Raw genomic sequence first — 21,693 nt, 5'->3', positions numbered from 1 at the left:
CTCCTGCCTCAGCCTCCCAAGTAGCTGGGACCACAGGCGCCCGCCACAACGCCCGGCTATTTTTTGGTTGCAGCCGTCATTGTTGTTTGGCGGGCTCGGGCTGGATTTGAACCTGCCACCTTAGGTGTATGTGGCTGGCATCTTAGCCACTTGAGCCACAGGCGCCACGCCAGGAGTAACAATTCAAGTCTACTTAGTCTTTGTATGTAGAAAGTGTTAGTTTGCAAGGGACAGGAATTAATGGAGGAACTGAATTCTGTTTCCTCCTCAACAGTGTGAAAAGGTGAGAGAAACGAGAAGGAAAATTACTGTGTCTGAAACTACCAAAAATTAGGTGTACCTGAAATTTACAGCGATAATGGCTTTTCATTCTCCCTTCTAATGTGGCCTGCTTGTTTCTTCTCTGTCTTTCCCCATTCTCTTGTTCTGGTGAATTACACGTTTTGTTTTTCTATTCAGTTAGGTTGCCTTAACCTTGTACGTTACTTTTCTTTTTTGTGAGACAGAATTTCATTATGTCACCCTTGGTGGAGTGCTGTGGCGTTATAGCTCACAGCAACCTCGAACTCTTGGGCTTAAGTGATTCTCTTGCCTCGGCCTCCCAAGTAGCTAGAACTACAGGCGCCTGCCACAACACCCGGCTATTTTTTGGTTGTAGTTGTCTTGTTGTTTGGCAGCTCCTGGCTGGGTTCAAACCCTTAGCTCTGGTGTATGTGGCTGGCACCCGCCACTGAGCTATATAAGGCACCAAGCCAAAAGTGACATTTCAAACATACTGAGTGAATGTAGTTAAAATTCAATGACAGTCATCACAATTTCTTGCAACCAACATTCATAGTATAATGCTTACAACCAATGTTCTTAATTAGTGTTTAACACACACACAGAGAACTAAAAAACTTACCAATGGCAATCATTACAAATGTACTATGCTAAAATGTTAAAAATGCAAATATGTCATGAAAGTAAAGTAATAAAAACAACACTACTCATTACCAAGGTTCTTACACAAAGGTAAGCCTGTATGTATCATTCATCCTAACCATAAGGGCTTTGTAAATGCATTGAGTTTCCAGTAGAGAGACTTTTCTAGGAAAGTCAAAAATCTCTTGAAAGTTTCACATCTGTAAAACCGGGGTAAAAGCTACAACTATCTTGAAATTTGAACAAGGTATCAAATGAGACATTAGGATTACCAGCCATAAAATGGGTGGTTTTCTGTTTCTCAAATCTATCTTCTAAGTCTAGCCACTTCAATTTTTTTCATACATCTGGATAATCCTTTCTTATTAATATTCTGTTGAATATTTTCTGTTGAAACTGGTTTCTCAAAGTGGTCCAAGAACACATGCTTCAGAGTCTCCACAGGCACTTATTGAAAATATAGACTCTTGAGCCTTTTCCCATCCTCTCATTTAGTAGGTTTAGGGTAGGGTCCACATATCTGATGTATAGGCTATCTCTGCTTTAGACTGTAGTGTGTTTAAAACAATCCCTATGTACCTATGCATGTAGGTCTGGGGAATAGTGTATGTAGCAATGAATAGTGCAGTGGCATGCAAGTAGGATGTATGACTAGGCAGGCTATGGGGCTTATTAGCAGTTTGTCTATGCTTTCTATATTGATCGAACTAAAGACTATGTGCTTGTCTACACCTTTCACAAAGTCTCCTTTCTTTATAGCAAGGGGTAGCCTGTGGAAGGTAATATAAAATGCCAACTAAAGGTAGAGAACTTGTTCTTAATAGGCTTTTGTGGTAATCCTAATCTTTATGATACTTAGATCACTTGTTATTCTACTGCTTATGGCTTTTACTTTCTTCTTGATGTGTAGGGGCTAAAGTAAGTGTAGATGAAAGGAAGTACATTTGAGGCTCATGAATGATGAAGTGCTGGTGTCATTGCTATTTGTGCACGTTACTATATTTTTTATGAACTAACAATATTTATTTTGTTTTATTTTTTCTTTCTCCAGAAATAACAGTGTAATCCTTGCTGATGAAATGGGCCTTGGAAAAACCATCCAGACCATATCATTCCTCTCCTACCTGTTCCACCAGCACCAGCTGTATGGCCCCTTTCTTATAGTCGTCCCTTTATCCACCCTCACCTCATGGCAGAGGGAGTTTGAAATTTGGGCACCAGAGATTAACGTAGTGGTTTACATAGGTGACCTGATGAGCAGAAATACGGTGTGTAAACAAAAAGAGTTGGGATAGAATTTGTGTTATAAATGTATATAAATGTATAATCTGTGTATAAATGTAATTTGGAAATAGATTTAAAGTCTTTAGTTAAATTATTAGTAAAATCTTTAATAAAATTATTCTGATACTGTGCTATGTCTCCAATATTAGGAGCTATATAACAAAAATGCACCTCAGATTTTTTTTTTTTTTAACAAATATGTTTACTATTTAAAGAAAAGGAACAGCAGTGCATGAATGGGAATCTCTCTTAGCTAGATTACAGTATTAAGTTTTTCTTGTGTCTGTCCTTTATCCTCCTAAGACCACTTCATATAGGTTAGAAGATGGAGTTAATATTTTGTATAACATTAATATTATTTTTGCTATTTATGGAGAGATATTATTAAAAATAGTCATTCTTAGAATTTGTTCCCCAATCTCTTGAAATATTGAGATTGCATAATTTATAAGAAAGGAATAAAAGTAAAGGAAAGCAAGCCAGTGTAGGGCTACAAAAATGGAAGTTATTTGACTGTTACCAGACTTCATTTGGGCATCATGGATTTAGAACACAGTGACCTAAATTTATCTTTATTTAGCAAATCTTTTCTTGATAAGTACTTTTTAAAAAAGCACCTACTACGTGCCAGACCTTGTGTGGGTGCTTTATGTATATTACCTGTATTCCTCACACTAGTCTTGATGGTATTCTTTCTGACTGATGAAGGTATTGACTCAGAGTGTAATACTTGTCCCTGGGCCAGCTAGAATGTGGCACATCTGAAATTAGGACACAGGTGTATCTGGTCTAGAGGTTTGCTCCCTTTCTGCAGTCTATGAACTATTTCTGGGATATTGCTCTTAATAAATTCCAAGTCCTCAGGAATCTTCAAACACTTGAGATATCTTATATTTTCATGCTAATTCCAATTTATTTTTATTAAGTACTTCCATTAAAATTGGCTAAAGTAAACCCTGCCAGATTTCATTGCCCTCATTTTGAGTTTTTAAGAATATAATAGTTCTTAGCCTTGTTAATTCATTTGCCAACCATTAAAGGGGAAAAAGAGAGTTAAATATATATGCTTCAGAGGTGAAGGTAAATGAAGAAAGTGAACTCTTAAAAATCGTGGAGTCTGGGAAGAAAACTACTACTTTGCAGTCTCCAATATTCCTTCTCTTTGTTCTTTTCTCCACTTCGCGGCTATCAGCTGCAAATACTGACCTGTTTTGCAGTTCCTAACTTGACAGCCAAACTACAGAAGCTCCGTCATGGCTTTCGTGCTTTCTGAGTATCTTGCTTCACAATGAATCTTCAGTATAAATGTGTTGGTTGGTTTTTGTGTTCCTTTACATTTATATTATTTTTATTCTACTGAATTGCACTTTTATCCTATAAGCTTCCCTTTCCTTTTTCTTGGGGGACATACCTCTCTGGTTTATGATGAATGAAATTTCTTACTGAGCTAGAGGTTAGAATTGGTTTTACTTGTTAATAAGTGTATTTTTCTATTCAAAAGATAAACAAATTACTTAATTTTAGGAAGTTTCTAGGGATCTAGGAGATCTCTAGTTTAGTTCAGCTCACCAGAATGATGAGATGACTTTAAGTGCTGACACAATGACTTTATTGCTGACAATATTGCTTGGTTAAATATGTATCTGAGAACCAGTTCCTTTGAATTCTGGCAATAAAGTTTTTGCTGCTTGGTGGCTGGTGTTTTAATTTTAACTCTTACCGGCTCGGCACCTGTGGCTCAAGCGGCTAAGGCGCCAGCCACATACACCTAAGGTGGTGGGTTCGAATCCAGCCCAGACCCGCCAAACAACAATAATGGCTGCAACCAAAAAAATAGCCGGGCGTTGTGGCGGGCGCCTGTGGTCCCAGCTACTTGGGAGGCTGAGGCAGGAGACTCGCTTGAGCCCAGGAGTTGGAGGTTGCTGTGAGCAGTGAAACCATGGCACTCTACCCAGGGGCTCAGCTTGAGGCTCTGTCTCAAAAAAAAAAAAAAAATTTAACTCTTACCCATACTTTGGTTGCTTAGGTCAATTTAGAATGTATGAAGTATTAATTAAATTAATTTTTTTATTTGGCGTGTTTCTGTTGCATCTATCACAAGACTTACATAGAAAGGTAGAAGTAGAAATTGTGTCTTAATTGCCATTTTCTCTTATAGATACGGGAGTATGAATGGATTCATTCCCAAACTAAAAGGCTGAAGTTCAATGCACTTATAACAACGTATGAGATCCTCTTAAAAGATAAGGTGTGTAATTGGTAGCTAAAAGGCTAAATCTTGTGTAGTGTGACTTATCTAAATGGTAGAGTCTATACCCCTACCTGCTATGTTTTTTTTCTTTCTCTATTTAAAAAGACAAGCAAATGAACAACCCAGAACATTCCTCAGAGAATGAAAAGGTTATAAATAGAAAAACAGAACCTTAGAGTTAAAGGGGACCTTAGGTCACCTAGTCCAGTTAAACAGAATGGAAGGGCATTTAGGCCTGTAACTTGCCTGAGGTTATAGTTGGTCATTGGCAACTGGGCTCAAATACTATCTTGGGCATTTCGCATCATATCATTGTTAAGGCAGTTCTTCAGAACACATGATATGAATGGTCTCTGTGAGGAAGACAGAAAATGAAACTCTTTAAGTAACTCCTTTTTTCAGTTACTAAGAAATATGGTGGGGATAGATCCAGTTGGTAATAAGTGCAAAAAAGTTCGATTTGGTGGCTCTTAATGTTTCTGTGTTTCGGGGCTGAGGTGGAGAATAGGCAAGAGAAGGAGCTTAATAAAGGGGAGACACACAATCACATAGTTTTTGGTTTTCTTTTGTTTCTGCCTAGCCTACCAATTAATTAATTAACTTTTTTTGGGACACAGTCTTGCTGTGTCACCATCGGTAGAGTGCTGTGGTGTCACAGCTCACAGCAACCTCAAACTCCTGGGCCCAGGCTGGGCTCGAACCCACCAGCCTCGGTGTATGTGGCTGGCGCCCTACTCAGGGAGCTGCGGGCACTGAGCCCAGCATACCAGTTTTTGTGTTCTTGCTCTGGGGCAGGCAGTAAAATACCTGGTGTAAGAGGCCTCACTATGCTTTTAGATGATGACATGGTCTTTTGAATAGACACTAATCTGGCAACTAGCAAAATAAACAGAAGAGTTCTAATATACATTAAGTCAATGTGTTTATGTATACCTTCGTGGTGGTATTTGTTCCAATTTTAGTATATGTGCTGCTGAAGCGAGCACCGTGGTGGTATTTGTAACAGAGGTAATTAATGCTTGAAAGCACTTTTAGGATCCCTTCTGACCTGATGGCTCATTCTGTTTTGTTTTTACTTTAGACTGTGCTGGGCAGTATTAACTGGGCCTTTCTGGGAGTGGATGAAGCCCATCGTTTGAAGAATGATGACTCTTTATTGTATAAAACTCTGATTGATTTCAAGTCCAACCATAGGCTCCTGATTACGGGGACCCCTCTTCAGAATTCCCTCAAAGAGCTCTGGTCCTTGCTGCACTTTATTATGCCGGAGAAGTAAGCTCCTTCCTCTGTATTTCAAAAGATGATAGAATGTCTGAAATGCCAGTGCTTTTTAACTTTCTTAGTAGACATTAAGTGATAACAAACAGATGGGCATGCTTTAGGGAAAGGAAAACTGCAAATGGAGGCAAGAATAATAGTAAAATGTTTCATTATAAATGATAGAAGGCAGAAAACATAGCCTGTTATGGAAGAAGGCATATTGTCTGCCAAAAGTTAGTTTGAATTAGTTAATGCATTTAGGAAATAATTGTTAAATAGGAAACATAAGACTCACTGTTGTTTCAAGGTAATGGATATAATTGAAATACACAAAGTATCCAATCTGACAAGCTTTAAAAAAACATTTTAGATCTAAGTCTTTCCTAATAGGAGCATCAGCTTAAGTTTTATTCAGATCTTTAACTAATTAAATAACTATGAAATGTCTTTACTGCTTTACTGAACGATTTTTATGGAGAGATAGTATGCCCATTTTATAAAACTTAAAATTATCTGATTTTGTTCAGTGCTACTTAGAATGAAATCTAAATTTATTACTCTGATTTGAAAGGCTTTACTCAGTCTGACCCCTTGCCAATATACTCTGACCTATCTCATCCCTATACTGTTCTGATCATCTTTCTATTCCTTAAACATGCCAACCTATAACTCCTCTTTCTTGTGTGGAATTTTCCTTATCTGCACATGGCCAACAACCTTAGTATTTTTGCCTCAGCTTGTATGACCACTTCCCTTCAGAGATCTTTCTAGAGTACCTAACCTAACGTAGCCTTGTTAAGACATACTTGTTAAGATCTCTTTTTTTTTTTATATATAGCACTTCTTTTTGTTTTCATTTATTTTCCTCATTTGTCTCATGTCCTTAGGTTATTCATGTGAAAATATCAGGGATCATCTTTGCTTGATTCATCACTGGTTCACATTGCCTAGAATAGCACCTGCTTGTAGTATTCAATTAATAATTGAACTCAGCAATTTAGTTAATAGTTGTCCTTATCCAATTGGCAGGTGGTGAATGCTCTATAATCTTTTTTTCTCTTCTTACTTTCAGAAAGAGTACCTCCTGTGTGCCATGTACAGAGTCAGGCATATCGGGCAGCCTAATGAACAACATAGTCATTGTTTCTTTCCCTGTGTATCATTAATGTTTTATTAAACAGCTTTGAGATAATTTGCATACTACAAAGTATACCATTATATTTAATATTTTTAGTACATTTATAGAATTGTAATATCATCAACATAATCCACTTTTACAACATTTATGTCACTCAAAAAATTCCCTCTGAAGTTAATCTCTTCTTCTCCCTCTAACCTGAGGCAGTGCTAATCAGCTTTTTTTGGTAGGGATTTATCTTTCCTAGACATTTTATGTAAGCAAAGTCATATAAAATGTAGGATTTTGTTTCTGGCTTCTTTCACTTAGCATAATTTTTTGAGATTCATCCATGTCAGACCCCATTAGCAATTGTTCTCTTTTATTGGTGAATGATTCTATTTCGTTGTACACTTAGTCACTATTAAGAACATTTGAATCGCTTCATTTGTAGGCTGTTACATCTTTGTGTGGGCATATGTTTTTCTTTCTTTTGCTTAGATCCTTAGAATTGCTGGATTGTTGTTTGGGAATTTAACTTTTTATATACTGTCACACTGTTTTTCAAGGTGCCTATACCATTGTACATTTCTACCAGAAATACTTGAAGGTTTTATTTTCTCTGTGTTGTCAGTCTTTTTGATTCTAGCCATTTAGGTGGTTATGTATCTGGTTTTTACTTGCATTTCCATATTGACTAATGATTTAGAACATCTTTTAATGTCAGTAGCCATTCGTATGTCTTTGAAGTGTCTAAATCTTTTGCCTTTTTTTTTGTTGTTACAATTTTTGGCTAGGGCCGGGTTTGAACCCCCCACCTCTGGTATATGGGGCCGGCGCCGTACTCCTTTGAGCCACAGCCACCGCCCAATGTTTTGCCATATTTTTAGTTAGATTATTTGTCTTACTGTTAATTAAAGAGGCTTTTTATTTCTTTTTAAATTTTCGTATTTTTTAAATCCACCCATCTACACACTGATGTTTCTATTTGAAAAAAAATATTCTAGAGACTGAGTGTGGTGGCTCACGCCTATAATCTTAACACTTTGGGAGGCTGAGGTGGGAGTATCACTTGAGTCTAGGAGTTTGAGACTAGATTGAGTAACATGGTGAGATCCTATCCCTGCAAAAAATAAAAAAAACAAGCTGGGCTTAGTGGCATATGCCTTTATTCCTAGCTACTGAGGAGGTTGAGGCAGGAGGATTGTTTGAGCCCAGGAGCTGAAGGTTGTAGTGAACTGTGATGATGCCATTGCCCTCTCTAGTTCCAGCAACGGAGCAAGACTTCGTCTCAAAAGAAAAACAAAACAAACTATATATATATGTATATATATGTAATACAATGTACTTTATTACTACAGGGGGTGTCTGACATACAGTTTTCTAATTTTGTGGTGGTGTGAAAGATAACACATTCAGTAGAAACTGCACTTCAAGTATCTACTACATTCTTTATTTCACTTTTAGTGCCAGTCCTTTTCTGCATGGTGACTCTGACCAGGAGAGCATGACTAACCTTACTGTTAAGACTTTTCAATCAACAAGTTCCTTTGCTGTTCTCAAAACATGGAACTTAGTATTTATTAAAGATTGAAAAAGATAAGATTGAAGAATTCAGCTTATAAGGATAATTATGTGCTGATGTGTACCTCATGCTTACTCCACAAAAATAATTCCATTTGACAACACATACTTCATAGATGATGGCTTTTAGTTTTGGCATTTTTTTTTTTTATACTTTTGTTTCTATTGTCTAGGGCAGTCTCTCTTTTTTATTTTTATTTTTGAACTTTTACATATTTCCTGTGTGAATTTTAGCATATGATTTTTATTGCATTGGTTTAATTTTCTTCTTTGTTGTTTCTCAAGTAAACGTCTGTTTTTCTAAAACCCCAGGGTCTGGAAAATTCTAAAAATCAGATTATTTCTACTTTTATGAGAGACAAGTATTACGTATAAAAGTTAATAGTGAGGTAGATCTAAAATAATGAATTTCTAGATGTGGCATGGAATCTTTATACTTACCACTGTGATCTTATACCTTTTACATAGCTGATTTTAGAAATTAATAATTATCTGTTTGGGGAGATAGGAAACTTTTTCTTAAAAGATCTGATAGAGGCTCGGCGCCTATAGCTCAACCAGCTAAGGCGCCAGCCACGTACACCTAAGGTGGCGGGTTCGAATCCCCAGCCCAGACCCGCCAAACAACAATGACGGCTGCAACCAAAAAAAAAAAAAAAACCGGGCGTTGTGGCGGGCGCCTGTAGTCCCAGCTACTTGGGAGGCAGAGGCAGGAGACTCGCTTGAGCCCAGGAGTTGGAGGTTGTTGTGAGCTGTAATGCCATGGCACTCTACCCAGGGGGACAGCTTGAGGCTCTGTCTCAAAAAAAAAGATCTGATAGTAAGTATTTTGTGCCTAAAGGCTATATGTTTTTTTTTTTTTTAATAACTACCCGTCTCTATTGTTTAGAATGAAAGCAGCCATAGACAATTCATGAACAAATGGATTTGATTTATATATCCATATTAGATATGTACCTATATGTATTAATTCTCCTTAGTGTATACATGTAACAAAATGTTATCTCATTAACTAATACATTAAGAGTACAGTAGTTAAGTAAAAATATTTGTTGCCTAAAACAGTAGGGAGGAAGTAAATCTGTCTCCCAGGTGTTTAGAAAATTACCTGCAATAATCCTACTGATTTCTAGTCACTTTGTACATTTTGTGTGTGAATATCATACTCAGCATTGAGCTAGTTCAATTTACCTAGTTCCTTTTAACCTCTTGTTGGTTTTATACCTCATTTTATTTTATATTATTAGAATATTTACTTAATAGTATAGAAGCAGATGACAAAATACAATTTACCTTAACTTTACCAGGCTGTAGACTTTAATGATGATGTTATCTATTTATTCCAGAAGATCATTTCATCTGTTTCTTGGAAGATTATTGTTTTAGGTATTACCAGATATTAACAGGGCTCATGTTGATAGGCCTAGCAATATCTGGTGAAATACTTGGCCGTTTATGAGTTCAGAAGTAACAGTGGAGTGTTGAACCTGTTATATCCATTGTCAGTGTTTGCATGTGCTATCTCTGCCTTGTCCATCTTATTGGAGATGATGTGCTTTGGAGTAGTTGTAGGTAATGTTAGTCTTCGGGGTTTGTTAGTTTGGAACTTAATTGGCTTCAGCAGAGCAGGTCTACTGGTCTCACAGGTGGACTGTGGGCCAATGATTAAGCTTTTAGGTCTGGCCTCAGTTTATTAACCATGTGTCTTTACCTACTGAGCTTTAGTCTATGCACAAAAGTAAGCTAGATTTTTCAAGTGCTTTGTTGGCCTCCTAGCAAGATAAATCACATTTTTCTTAATCCTCATGAAATAAATTTTCTTTTTTTTTTATTTCTAAAGTAACTTTATTCTAATTTTTCATTCTGGATTTCTGCCACAAATCCTAATGAAACAAATACGGTTAAGATTTATACATGAGAATTTTTTTTTTTTTTTGAGACAGAGTCTTAAGCTATTGCCCAGGGTAGAGTGCCATAGTGTTAAAGCTCACAGCAGCCTCCAACTCTTGGGCTCAACTAGTCCTCTTGCCTCAGTTTTTCCATTTTTAGTGGAGATGGGGGTCTCACTTGTGCTTAGGCTGGTATTGAACCTGTGAGCTCAGGTAGACCACTTGCCTCAGCCTCCCGGAATGCTAGGATGGCCAACATAAGCCACCATGCCCAGCCTATACATGAGAAATTTTTATCTAAAGAGTTTAGATGGGATTATGAGTGACAAATTCATTAGTAAAATGTGTCTTCGAGTTGTATTGAATTGAGGATTGAAATTGAGTCACTTTTATTGATCTTTATGTCTGGGCTCCCATCTTGTTTACTGTCATTATAATCCATTAACTTTTAACCTGTGAAGTAAATTTTATTGATGGAAGTTATATAATGAACTTTTACCTTTGAGTGATGATAGCTATAATATTGTCACTTATTTTTTCACCTCTGAATTTTATTTTTCCATGAAATGTACTCATCAAAAGATAGTTTGATTAATTTTCCTGCATAACATTTTATAAGAATAATTTGCTTATATTGTTTGATGTACTAGAATATTTTATAAACTCTAGTTTATAAAATAGGTTTTCTATTCTCTTAATGTGAGAATTGGAAACCTGCTGTTATGCAACGTAGAATGGACTTGATGTGAGTTTGATTTGCCCTTTCCTTTTTGTTTTCCCTTCCTTTTTATTGAAGAGCTCTAGTGATTGATAAATTTTGTCATTCCTTGTAGGAGAGATTCATTTTTTTAAAGGTCTTTTTTTTCCCACTTAATTCCTAGCAAAAGAAATTTTATTCATTTTCCCTTACTGTAACTAAGTAACACTCTATATACTGTTTTATCTCTAGGTTTGAGTTCTGGGAAGATTTTGAAGAAGACCATGGCAAAGGGAGAGAGAATGGCTACCAGAGTCTTCATAAGGTGCTAGAGCCTTTCCTTCTCCGGAGAGTCAAGAAGGATGTGGAGAAATCCCTTCCTGCCAAAGTGGAACAGATTCTCAGGGTAGAGATGTCGGCCCTTCAGAAACAGTATTACAAGTAAGTTCTTCTTTAAGCCTAAAGAAATTGAGATCAGTACCATAAAGCAGTAAGATAGATAGCTGATCAACTATGTCCTTTTTCAGTGAATCCTAAACATAGACTAAGAAGTGGTATATTTACAGTCAGAAAATGGGTGGTTTATTAAATAAATATCTCCCAACCAGAAGATGAGTATGGTAGGGAATACAGAGTACAGACAAATAATTAATTAAAGCATAGTGTTATTTAATAACAGGCAAATGCAGGGGCCTCTGTAAATTAAGAAGAAGCTCTCACCTCTGTATTGTTGGATGTATTCTCTTTCCTCTCCAGTGTTCTGTTTGGCATGGGGAAATTATGTGCTGGGCTTGGATTATGCTATGTTAAAGCCAAAGTAATAGATTTGGAAAAAGAAATAATGATGGGTTTGGGACAGAACTGGTCATAGGCTTTAATTTTGATGATTTAAATTTGGATATGAGGCTGGGCACGGTGGCTCCTGCCTGTATTCTAGCACTCTGGGAGCCCGAGGCAGGTGGGTTACTTGAGCTCATGGGTTCAAGACCAGCCTGAGCAAGAATGAGACCCTGTCTCTACTAAAAAAAAAAAAAAAAAAAAAACCAAAAAAACTCCCAAAAAACCTAAGGCAAGAGGATCACTTGAGCCAAAGAGTTGGAGGTGCTGTGGACTATGATGATGCCATAGCACTCTACCCAGAGCAACAGCTTGAGACTCTTGTTTTTAAAAAAAAAAAAGTTGGATCTGGAATACGAAAACACTGCTGTGAAAGTTAGTCTTTTTGAGTAAGAGATCTGGTAATCTTTAACAATCAATTTATGGCCAGTATTAGTTTATCTGTATAGCTTCCTATCTCTTTCCGTCTTCTTGTTATTTTCAGACATACTGGTCCAGATCATAAATTATCTATCTATATGTAGAGATAGATATATAATCATAAATATATATTTAATATGTATCACTAAAAGATCTTTTTCGTTTGTTTTGTTATTAAGGATAATTTCAATACTGAGATCTTATCTAAAAAGCCCAGTAATTCACCATCAGTTTTGTAATGTCAGATAAGTGATTATATTTTCTTAGTTTTCACATGCATACACACATTTTTTTGCCCTTGGCCTTATAAACTTTTTGAATGCCAAAACTGAATTTAAGTTCTATAGACTTTTCTCAGCCTAGATTTTGCTGATTCCAGCTCCGTGGCATCACTGAACATTCTTCTCTGAACTTGTGTTTTCTGCGTCCTCATAGAGAAGTGTACAGGCTTGATTAGGCTCAGATCCAGGGTGACTATTTCAGAGAATGCAAACATATATTACTTTATAGGAGGTCTGTCTTTTTATGATGTTAGCAACAAATGGTGAACATTGCCTAGGTCCATTAATTCATTAGGGACTAGAAAACTAGCACTATTATTCGAAAACTGCTTTGTGTATAGAATGAATTAGGCTGGTGTAGTAAAGAAGTTGGATTTCTACGATGGGTATAAGGTGAATAGTATAAAAGCTCTGTACTGTTTAACTAGAATTTGCGATGTATTTTTATTCTTAAAAACAAATTTCCTAATTTTCAGATTTGGAATATTCAGCCTATGTGCATATGTACACATACACACATACAAACACACTTAAGTATGTATAAGTAAAGCATATATGTGTGTGTGTGTGTATTTTTATGTATAAAGTTTGTGTATATGAGTATAAATGTGTGCATATATTATGTATAGGGAGGAGTAGAGAGAGTTGTTTCCTTTTAATATTTCTGTGTTCAGTGAGATTGAAGTGCCCAGTGGAATCATTAACCTTTCCAGTTCTGTGCGGAGATGTGAAGGATCATGGTTAGGTGGCAGGAGACACAACATAAAATACCCTGTCTGTTTTTCTAACTTTCATAGATTTGTTTTTTTGATAATACTGCTTTTTCTTATAATCTGGTATCCACAACTTGGTTTCTTTATGTTTAGTAGTGTCATGATCATTTTAATTTGTAGATGGATTCTGACCAGGAATTATAAGGCTCTTGCCAAAGGAACAAGAGGCAGCACATCTGGTTTCCTTAATATTGTAATGGAACTGAAAAAATGCTGCAACCACTGCTATCTGATTAAACCCCCTGAAGAAAATGAAAGGGAAAATGGACAGGAGATCCTTCTGGTATGTAGTTCTTCTTTTTCATAATTACTTTTTCAAAAACAATGTAGTTTCTTTGAGTGCTTTTCATCAAAATCCTCCTTTTTATACTTGGTAGTTACCTTTAAGGAACATTAAGAGAAGCTTTAAAAGCTTGTTAAAACAAGTTGAAAAACTTAAGAAAAATCTGGAAAGCATAATATTACAGATACAAAGCGAATTTCAGGAACTGTTGATTAGCCTTTGGGTTGCCGAGGGCTTTAAAATATTTAAATATGATGTTTAAGAGTATGAATTCTTGGCAGTTAAGGGCAGACTGATGTATGCGTTTCAGCTTAATGATTAGAATGTCTTTTGAACTTTAGTCCCTGATCAGGAGCAGTGGGAAGCTGATTCTGTTAGACAAACTGTTGACAAGACTTCGTGAAAGGGGAAACAGAGTCCTTATCTTCTCTCAAATGGTGAGAATGTTGGATATTCTGGCCGAGTACCTGACTATTAAACACTACCCTTTCCAGGTAAAGTAATTGGTGGGGGGGGGGTGTTTATCACTTTCCATTTTCCTCTCCCGCCTCTACCCCCAAGTTGTATGCTTTGCTTGTTAAAGTAGAAAACAAGAGGTTTTTTTTGCTTTAAAAAAAATAGAAATTAAAGGTTCAAAAAGGTCTTGATTTGTACTTCCTTGCTTTTAGTAAATTCAACTCTATGAAAATGCTCATGTGAAGATCATTCTTTTTTTTTTTTTTAAGACAGAGGCTTACTATGTTGCCCTCAGTAGAGCGCTGTGGCATCACAGCTCATAGCAACCTCAAACTCTTGGGCTTAAGCGATTCTCTTGCCTCAGCCTCCAAGTAGCTGGCAGTTGTCACTGTTGATTTTAGTTGGCCCTGGCTGGGTTTGAACCCGCCAGCCTTGATGTATGTGGTTGACGCCCTATCCACTGAGCTACAGGTGCTGCCAAGATCATTGTTTTCTTGAAGAGGGTTGGGTGTTGAGAATTAGAGAAAGTGAAATGGGGCAAGAGGAGAAAGTATGTTATGTTAGGTAGTGTCTTACATCTCTAAATTTTTAATAAAGGGAGATAGGATAGATTAGTGAACCTGGTTCCAGAAGCCGAAATCCTAGAAAGAAGGAAAAAAAGGTGTGGCAGTATTGTATATCCACCCTAAAAGATGTTGGTCCTGGCTGTGAGGCTGGGAATGCAGAGGAGGAGTGGTATTACTGGAGCAAGTACTGATGGACTCCCCTCTTTTCTTCAGAGCTGTTAACTACTGATCTTCACTTGGTTATCTCTTATAGGGAAAAAGTTTCTTCATTGTAAAAATAATAGAATGGATATTAGAACTTATTTCTGATCTATTTACAGACATGTAGACATTTATGTAGTTTATTTGACTTTTGGCATAATATTTGTAATAGTCTTTTGATTTTAATCTTTATTTTTAAAAATGATTTTTCTTTTTAAACTTTGAATGGATGGACTGTTCTACCAACTCTCATAATTACACTGGCATTGGAGAAACTTTTAAGTCAGTACTTATCTCCTAAGAAGGCTCAGCTTTTTAGACTCACTAGCAGATTACCTTTCAAAATACCCTGAAAGGCATTAGTATGTCCATAATATCTTTTAGCAGCTGCCTTAGAATAGAAGTTAATACTTTATTATCAAGAAACAGCAAAAGGACAATTACATCTCACTGCATCTTGATTACTATGAGCTTTCATTTCTAGGTAATTGTGTGCCATTTAAATCAAGAATGCATTATTCTTCTTTCTAGGGAATAATTAAATTGGGGTTCTTCAGGTCTGTTGTACCTAATCAGTAACTTTTAGGCAGTTGTTTTAATATCCTCTGTTAAACAGAATATTAAAAGGAGGGCATTAGGTTTTCTGATTTCAGATATAGGCTGGTGAACCTGCATGTTTGGTTCATGTTGTAAAAATAGTTCTGAGTAGAATTGTAGTCAGGGGAAAAGATAGGGGCTTCCTACACGTGAGGGTAACTTGGGTTGAACTTGTTTGACAGAGTTGTGAGGAAAAGTAGGTCCTTCCATTGGCTCTGCTATCAGCCACTCACCTCTTGAGTCAGTTTTGCCTTATGTAGAATGAGGTAATTTGTTCGTCTCAAGTGGTGATTGTTAGACAATGAGATGTGAAAATGATTTTGAAGAGTGAGAAATGCTTTATAATGTATACAGCATATAGGTGATAATTCTTTCATGTTTGTTTTGTACCTAGAACTACCATACATGCTCCAGCGAAAGAATTGTGTATACTAGTAAAAACGTGAATTTCTGTGTTGTTTGGATGTTGGAATACTTTTCTCTGATTTCAGAGTGTCATTTTTGGAAAAGTTAGGATTTATGGTTAATTCATATTAACATTCTCAATATTTAAACAAAATGTTTTCCAAACAAAATTATATAAATAATTATTTGGTTTGTGTAGCACTTCATAGTAGCAGTATTTTTAGCCACATTAGCTAAGAAGCATCATTTTTCTGCAGGAAGTAATTATTACTAGTGGCCATTGATTCTATTTTCTAATCTCTTCAGTACCTCCAGATAGAGAAATATGTCAACCTTGTAAGAACTGTTAATAGGTCTTGGTGGACATTCTGATCCTAAACAGCCCCTTGAATCAGAAGCTTCTGACCTTAAGTGTGTAACTGGAGAGCTTGGGTCAGGTGGGGTATACTCCTTAAGCACAGCCCCTACATAGCGCTTTGCCAGGCCATGCCAGTTATTTTTACTCAGAGGGTGTTCAGGTGATAAAGATCCCAAGTGTGGTGTTCTATTTTGAGCATAGCTGATCTTCCTCTCTTACGATTTTCTTTTGGTTTATTTTTACAGCGTCTGGATGGTTCCATCAAGGGAGAAATCCGAAAACAGGCACTGGACCACTTTAATGCCGATGGGTCTGAGGTATATACTATGCATGGCTTTGTTACTTGGGCAGCTTGGGCTCTGTATCAAGGGGAAAGTCTTCCTAGCTTAATGTGTTCTGTTTCAGAAACAATTTGCAGGCAATTCTCCTGTGGAGAATGAGAAATCCCTAACATAAAATATAGTTATTTTGTTGTTTGTCACTTCGGAAAAATACATATATGCTTATTTATCTTCCCTGTTTTCGATTAATAACTGAGGAGTTCTCCAGTGGTTTCCAGATGCCAAATTCTGGGTCTGGAAGAGCAGTAAGGCAGTAAGGGGGAGGGTTGGCCATTATTAATTTTGACATATGTTATATCAAAAGGTTCCAGTAGGTACTATTTTGTTGAGTAAGGCTTGAAAAATGTGTTTGACATTTCTAAAGTTTGTTGGACTCCTAATATGATGTGACTTAATGTTTTTGGTATAAAAGCAAAATGTTTAAATCAGTAGTGTCCAGTTTTAATTTGGGATTGTAAAGTATTTTGTTTTGGGGGCATATATAGTAGAGCTACTTGGGACCAATTAGAAACTTTGATAACTGGTTTGTACATATAACGTAATAAGATGCCATGGAATTTGGGAGTAGAGAAAAGAACTTTTAGTATAAATAAAACTATAAAAATGTACAGAGGTGAAGGAAGAAGTGGAGAAGTAGAATTAGAAGTGTTTTAGAGAGAATGTTAATTTCTAGAGCCTGGGCCACTTTTTTTTTTTTAGACAGAGCCTCAAGCTGTCCCCCTGGGTAGAGTGCCGTGGCATTATAGCTCACAGCAACCTCCAACTCCTGGGCTCAAGCGAGTCTCCTGCCTCTGCCTCCCAAGTAGCTGGGACCACAGGCGCCCGCCACAACGCCCGGCTATTTTTTGGTTGCAGCCGTCATTGTTGTTTGGCGGGTCCAGGCTGGGGATTTGAACCCGCCACCTTAGGTGTACGTGGCTGGCGCCCTAGCCCGTTGAGCTATAGGCGCCGAGCCTTTTCTTTTTAAATAAATAGATTAGACATAACCTTTTGCTTTCTGAAGAGCTTCTTAATATCTGTGCCTGTTACTACAGAATGTTTTGTGTTTTTGTCTCTAGATTTGTAGAAGTCCTAGGTAGACACGTATTCTGGCTATTTCTTTTTTCTGTTTTAGAGACAGAGTCTCACTTTATTGCCCTTGGTAGAGTGCTGTGGCATCACAGCTCACAACAACCTCAAACTCAGGCTTAGGCGATTCTCTTGCCTCAGCCTCCCAAGTAGCTGGGACTACAGGTGCCTGCCACAAGGCCCAGCTATTTTTAGTTGTTGTTGTTAACAGTTTGGCTGGGGCCAGTTTCGAACCTGCCACTCTTGGCATATGAGGCTGGTGCCCTACCCACTGAGCCACAGGCGCTGCCCTAATCTGGCTATTTCTATAACCTAAGATTTTACTTCTTCAGAAGTTTTAGGCATTAATCTGTTTAGAACCAAGGCTCTGAATTTGTAAAATCATAAGATTCCAATACTTAATACTGCTGTGAAGTTTAAATTTGGTAATCAACATAAAGAGCTAATCTTTTGTCAGTTATTTTTATTATGCAGGATGTTCCAAATGTACTTTTATTTACAAAGTATTCATTACAAAATTTTACAAAATATTTACAAAGTATTCTCCACGTGTTGGCTACTTACCTCACTATAAAATTTTGTAATGAATATTTTTAGAGGTACATTTAGTTAGTTTCTCATTTTTCCTATGTATAATGACACGATAGAGGTGGCTTTTGGGACACCTTGTGTTGTATTTGTTGTAATTAGTTTTGTATTTCTTACTGTTAGCTTAAAGAATAATGTTACATATTGCCATTTCTCAGAAAAAAAATAAGGTTGCTTTTTGTATAGAATATTTAGTATAGAATAAATTATATGTATGGAATATTTTTATGTATAGAATATTTAGTTTTCTACCTTTTTTTCTGTAGTGTTTTAAAAATTAAATATTTATTACTGGGGAAAATACATATAATGCCCATTTAGAAAATTTGGACGATGGTAAAGAGTACAAAGAAGAAAAATTGGTACCAAAGCCTCACCCCAGGCACAACTTGTATTTACACCCTTTACATGTACTGCTGTTCATGCTGGATGGAAACATTTATTTCTTTATATGTTTACCTAGTGGGGATCATGCTGCATATATAGTTGTCACCTTTTCTTCAAAATTATACATTTCCCCATGTCATTAAAAATTTTACAAAATTTTAATTTCTAATATTCATGCTTTCACCATTATTTAACCATTTTATTTATTTTATTTTATTTTATTTTTATTACTTTTTTTAGAGACAGAGTCTCACTTTGTCGTCCTGGATAGAGTGCTGTGGCGTCACAGCTCACAGCAACTTTCAGCTCTTGGGTTTAGGTGATTCTCTTACCTTAGCCTGGGACTACAGGCGCCTTTCACAACGCCTGGCTATTTTTCTGTTGCAGTTTGGCCAGGGCTGGGTTTGAACCTACCACCCTCAGTATATGAGGCTGGCACCTGATGCATTGAGCCATAGGTGCTGCCCTATTTTATTTTATTTTATTTTTTTTTAATTTTTTTGGGTAGTTTTTGGCTGGGGTTGGGTTTGAACCCACCATCTCTGGTATTTGGGGCTGGCGCCCTACTCCTTGAGCCACAGGTGCCGCCCTATTTAACCATTTTCTTTTCTTAGGGAGACTATTGTCTCTTCTCTCTCTATCTCTTTTTTGCAGTTTTTGGTCAGAGCTGGGCTTGAACCCGCCACTCTCAGTATATGGGGCTGGTCCCCTACTCCTTTGAGCCACAGGTGCCACCCTTTAACCATATTATAGTTGGATATTTAGATAAGAGGGGATGAGTATTTAAAAAAATTTTTTGATATACTTTACTAAATCACCTTTTTCCATGTATGAATATTTTCCTTTTTATCTCACCTTTAGCAGTATTGAGTTTCATAATTTTATGTCAATTTGCTAATAGTTGTGAACAACTTATTATAATTTATGCTATCCTTAAAAATAAAAAATAAAACTCAACAGAAAGCAAGCAGGTGGTAAGGTATAGGAGGGAGGGGTAAAGTCACACCTAACGAGTACAATGTACCCTAACGGGGTGATGGGTATACTTATAACTTTGTCCCAAACTATATAAAAGCAATTCATGTAACCAAAACATTTGTACCCCAGTAATATTCTGAAATTTTAAAAGTCAATACAAAAAACCATATTATCTTTGATAAAGAGTGACAGAAAATCGTTGAGAAGATGATTCAGACCCGTCTTCCTCTCGTTTAGGTGTCTCACCCTTTACTGCCTTCTGTCTATCTTCAGGCTTCTCTTTGTAGTGTGCTGGTGCTTGCTGTTTATCCCTGGGGTCTCAGACTATGTGACAGACTGTGTGCCTAGACACAACTGATTGAGGAGTTTTTTTACTGAAATTGTTTAAAAGTTCTCTTGAGGCAGCTGTCTCCAGTTTTATTTCTTTGTCATAATGCTGTTGAACGTGGCTGTTAGAACATGGGCACCTTTTCATTGCATGTGTACAAGCGCACTAAATATAGCCCTTCATCAAGATACAACCCAAAGCTGCCAAGTTGGAGTGCCGCTTCTTTGCCAAAAATGCATTAGCTTTTGACGTAGGTGATGAAATTCCCTGAAAATAGAAATATTTTTGTTTTTTTGGTGTAGCTTATATAGTTTATTCTTTTGCTTCTGAGCTTCTCCCCAGAAGCTGCCAGGCATGCTGTGGTTGCCCCGTGTCCATTTGATCATTGCTGTGGAAACTAGACTATGTCAGTGCTGGGTCATGTCACATGTCACTCTTCAGTCAAACCTGTTCTGGTTTTCTTTTTGCATGTTTTGATGATTGAGGATTCTCTGCTTCTCAGCAGTTCAGTATGTGATCTGTTTAGTACAGTGTTTCTGTATTTCTCACCTTCCTAACAAATGGATATATATTTACATAATAAAGTATCTTTGTTTATATTAGCTGCCTTTCATGGCATAATCTGTCTTTCCATAGAAAATAACTTGTCTACATAATGTGCTGGAATGAGTAATCCTCATGATAAATAAGTTTGTCTGTTTTTATTTCCTTTTTCTAACTTTTTGTACACTAGGTTTAGTCAGGAGATAACACTAAGTCTCTCGCTCCCATTGCCTTACTGGATTCTACTTTACTCCTTTGTACGCTGCAGTGACTCTTCTTCTTAATCAAATAAAAATTCACTGTGCCATCAAGTCCCCCTACATTCTTTTAGCCTCCATAAAGTTTGTCCATCATATCTCACTTTTCTTCACACCTGCAGGGGTTTCCAGGTATAAGGGCTTATTGGACTATGAAACTGTTTCTGAGAAGGCCACTGCATAAAGTAGTATATTGCATTGTGTACAGGACTTCTGTTTCCTGCTTTCGACAAGGGCTGGTGGCCTGGGAATCAATTTGGCTTCAGCGGACACAGTGGTCATCTTTGACTCTGACTGGAACCCCCAGAACGACTTGCAGGCACAAGCCCGAGCCCACAGAATTGGTCAGAAGAAGCAGGTCAGTGCAGAGAGGCTTCTGGATATGGCTTTGGGGTGGGGTGTAAGGGAGCTTGATTTAACTTTTTCAGAATGTTTAGAAAAAGCTTTTTCCCCCATTTTGCTCTTATTTTCCGCAAGGGCGGATTTCTGTTTGTTAACTAGTTCAGAGAAGAGATGTCATCTTTGGCATCTGAAGCTGAACTATTAACATTAAGGATCCTTTCCCTTTCTCTTCTTAAAGAATATACCACCAGTGACTGTCTGTGCATTTATTCTAAGAGATATATGATAATTAGATGTAATTAATATGGTGAAGTTGTTATGTATTCTAGCAGTGTTCACAGTGGTCTTGTATTTATTGTACATGACAATGTATAATAAAACCATTTTTTTCTTTTGTTTATGAATTTCAGAGTCTATTCTGTATTGGATAACTCATAAGTTTAATTCTTGGCTGAAGATTCTGTTTTTGTGAAACTTTTCTTCAGTGAAACTGATTATTTTTTAGCAAGCTTTTGTCATTAGAGTAGGCCATACTAATAGATTTTTAAAGGCAGTTTGACTTAAGAATGTAACTTGCTATGGATACTAAAAATACTACATTTACTTAAGCTACCCATTTGGATGAGTAGCTTAGAGTCATTTGTGGTATAGAGAGCAGGCTTTTTTTTTTTTTTTTTT

The 21,693-nt window shown here is 36.8% G+C and overlaps 1 protein-coding gene across 1 annotated transcript in view; it reads left to right on the top strand.

Annotated features, from left to right (window-relative positions):
* The window catches only part of CHD2 (chromodomain helicase DNA binding protein 2), a 125,227-nt gene that overhangs the window by 49,259 nt on the left and 54,275 nt on the right, over window positions 1–21,693 (top strand). Inside the window, exons 14-21 of the mRNA XM_023512635.1 lie at window positions 1,976–2,192; window positions 4,367–4,456; window positions 5,541–5,731; window positions 11,259–11,447; window positions 13,438–13,600; window positions 13,942–14,094; window positions 16,429–16,500; window positions 20,882–21,073. Coding sequence (XP_023368403.1) covers window positions 1,976–2,192; window positions 4,367–4,456; window positions 5,541–5,731; window positions 11,259–11,447; window positions 13,438–13,600; window positions 13,942–14,094; window positions 16,429–16,500; window positions 20,882–21,073 — 1,267 coding nt within the window. The remainder of the gene's footprint in view (window positions 1–1,975; window positions 2,193–4,366; window positions 4,457–5,540; window positions 5,732–11,258; window positions 11,448–13,437; window positions 13,601–13,941; window positions 14,095–16,428; window positions 16,501–20,881; window positions 21,074–21,693) is intronic.

This window comes from Otolemur garnettii, unplaced genomic scaffold (genome assembly GCF_000181295.1).
Source record: "Otolemur garnettii isolate 467f Iridium unplaced genomic scaffold, OtoGar3 scaffold00029, whole genome shotgun sequence".
Taxonomy (NCBI): Eukaryota; Metazoa; Chordata; class Mammalia; order Primates; family Galagidae; genus Otolemur; species Otolemur garnettii.
The sequence above is the reverse complement of the archived record's forward strand: the minus strand, read 5'-3'. Positions and strand labels throughout refer to the sequence as shown.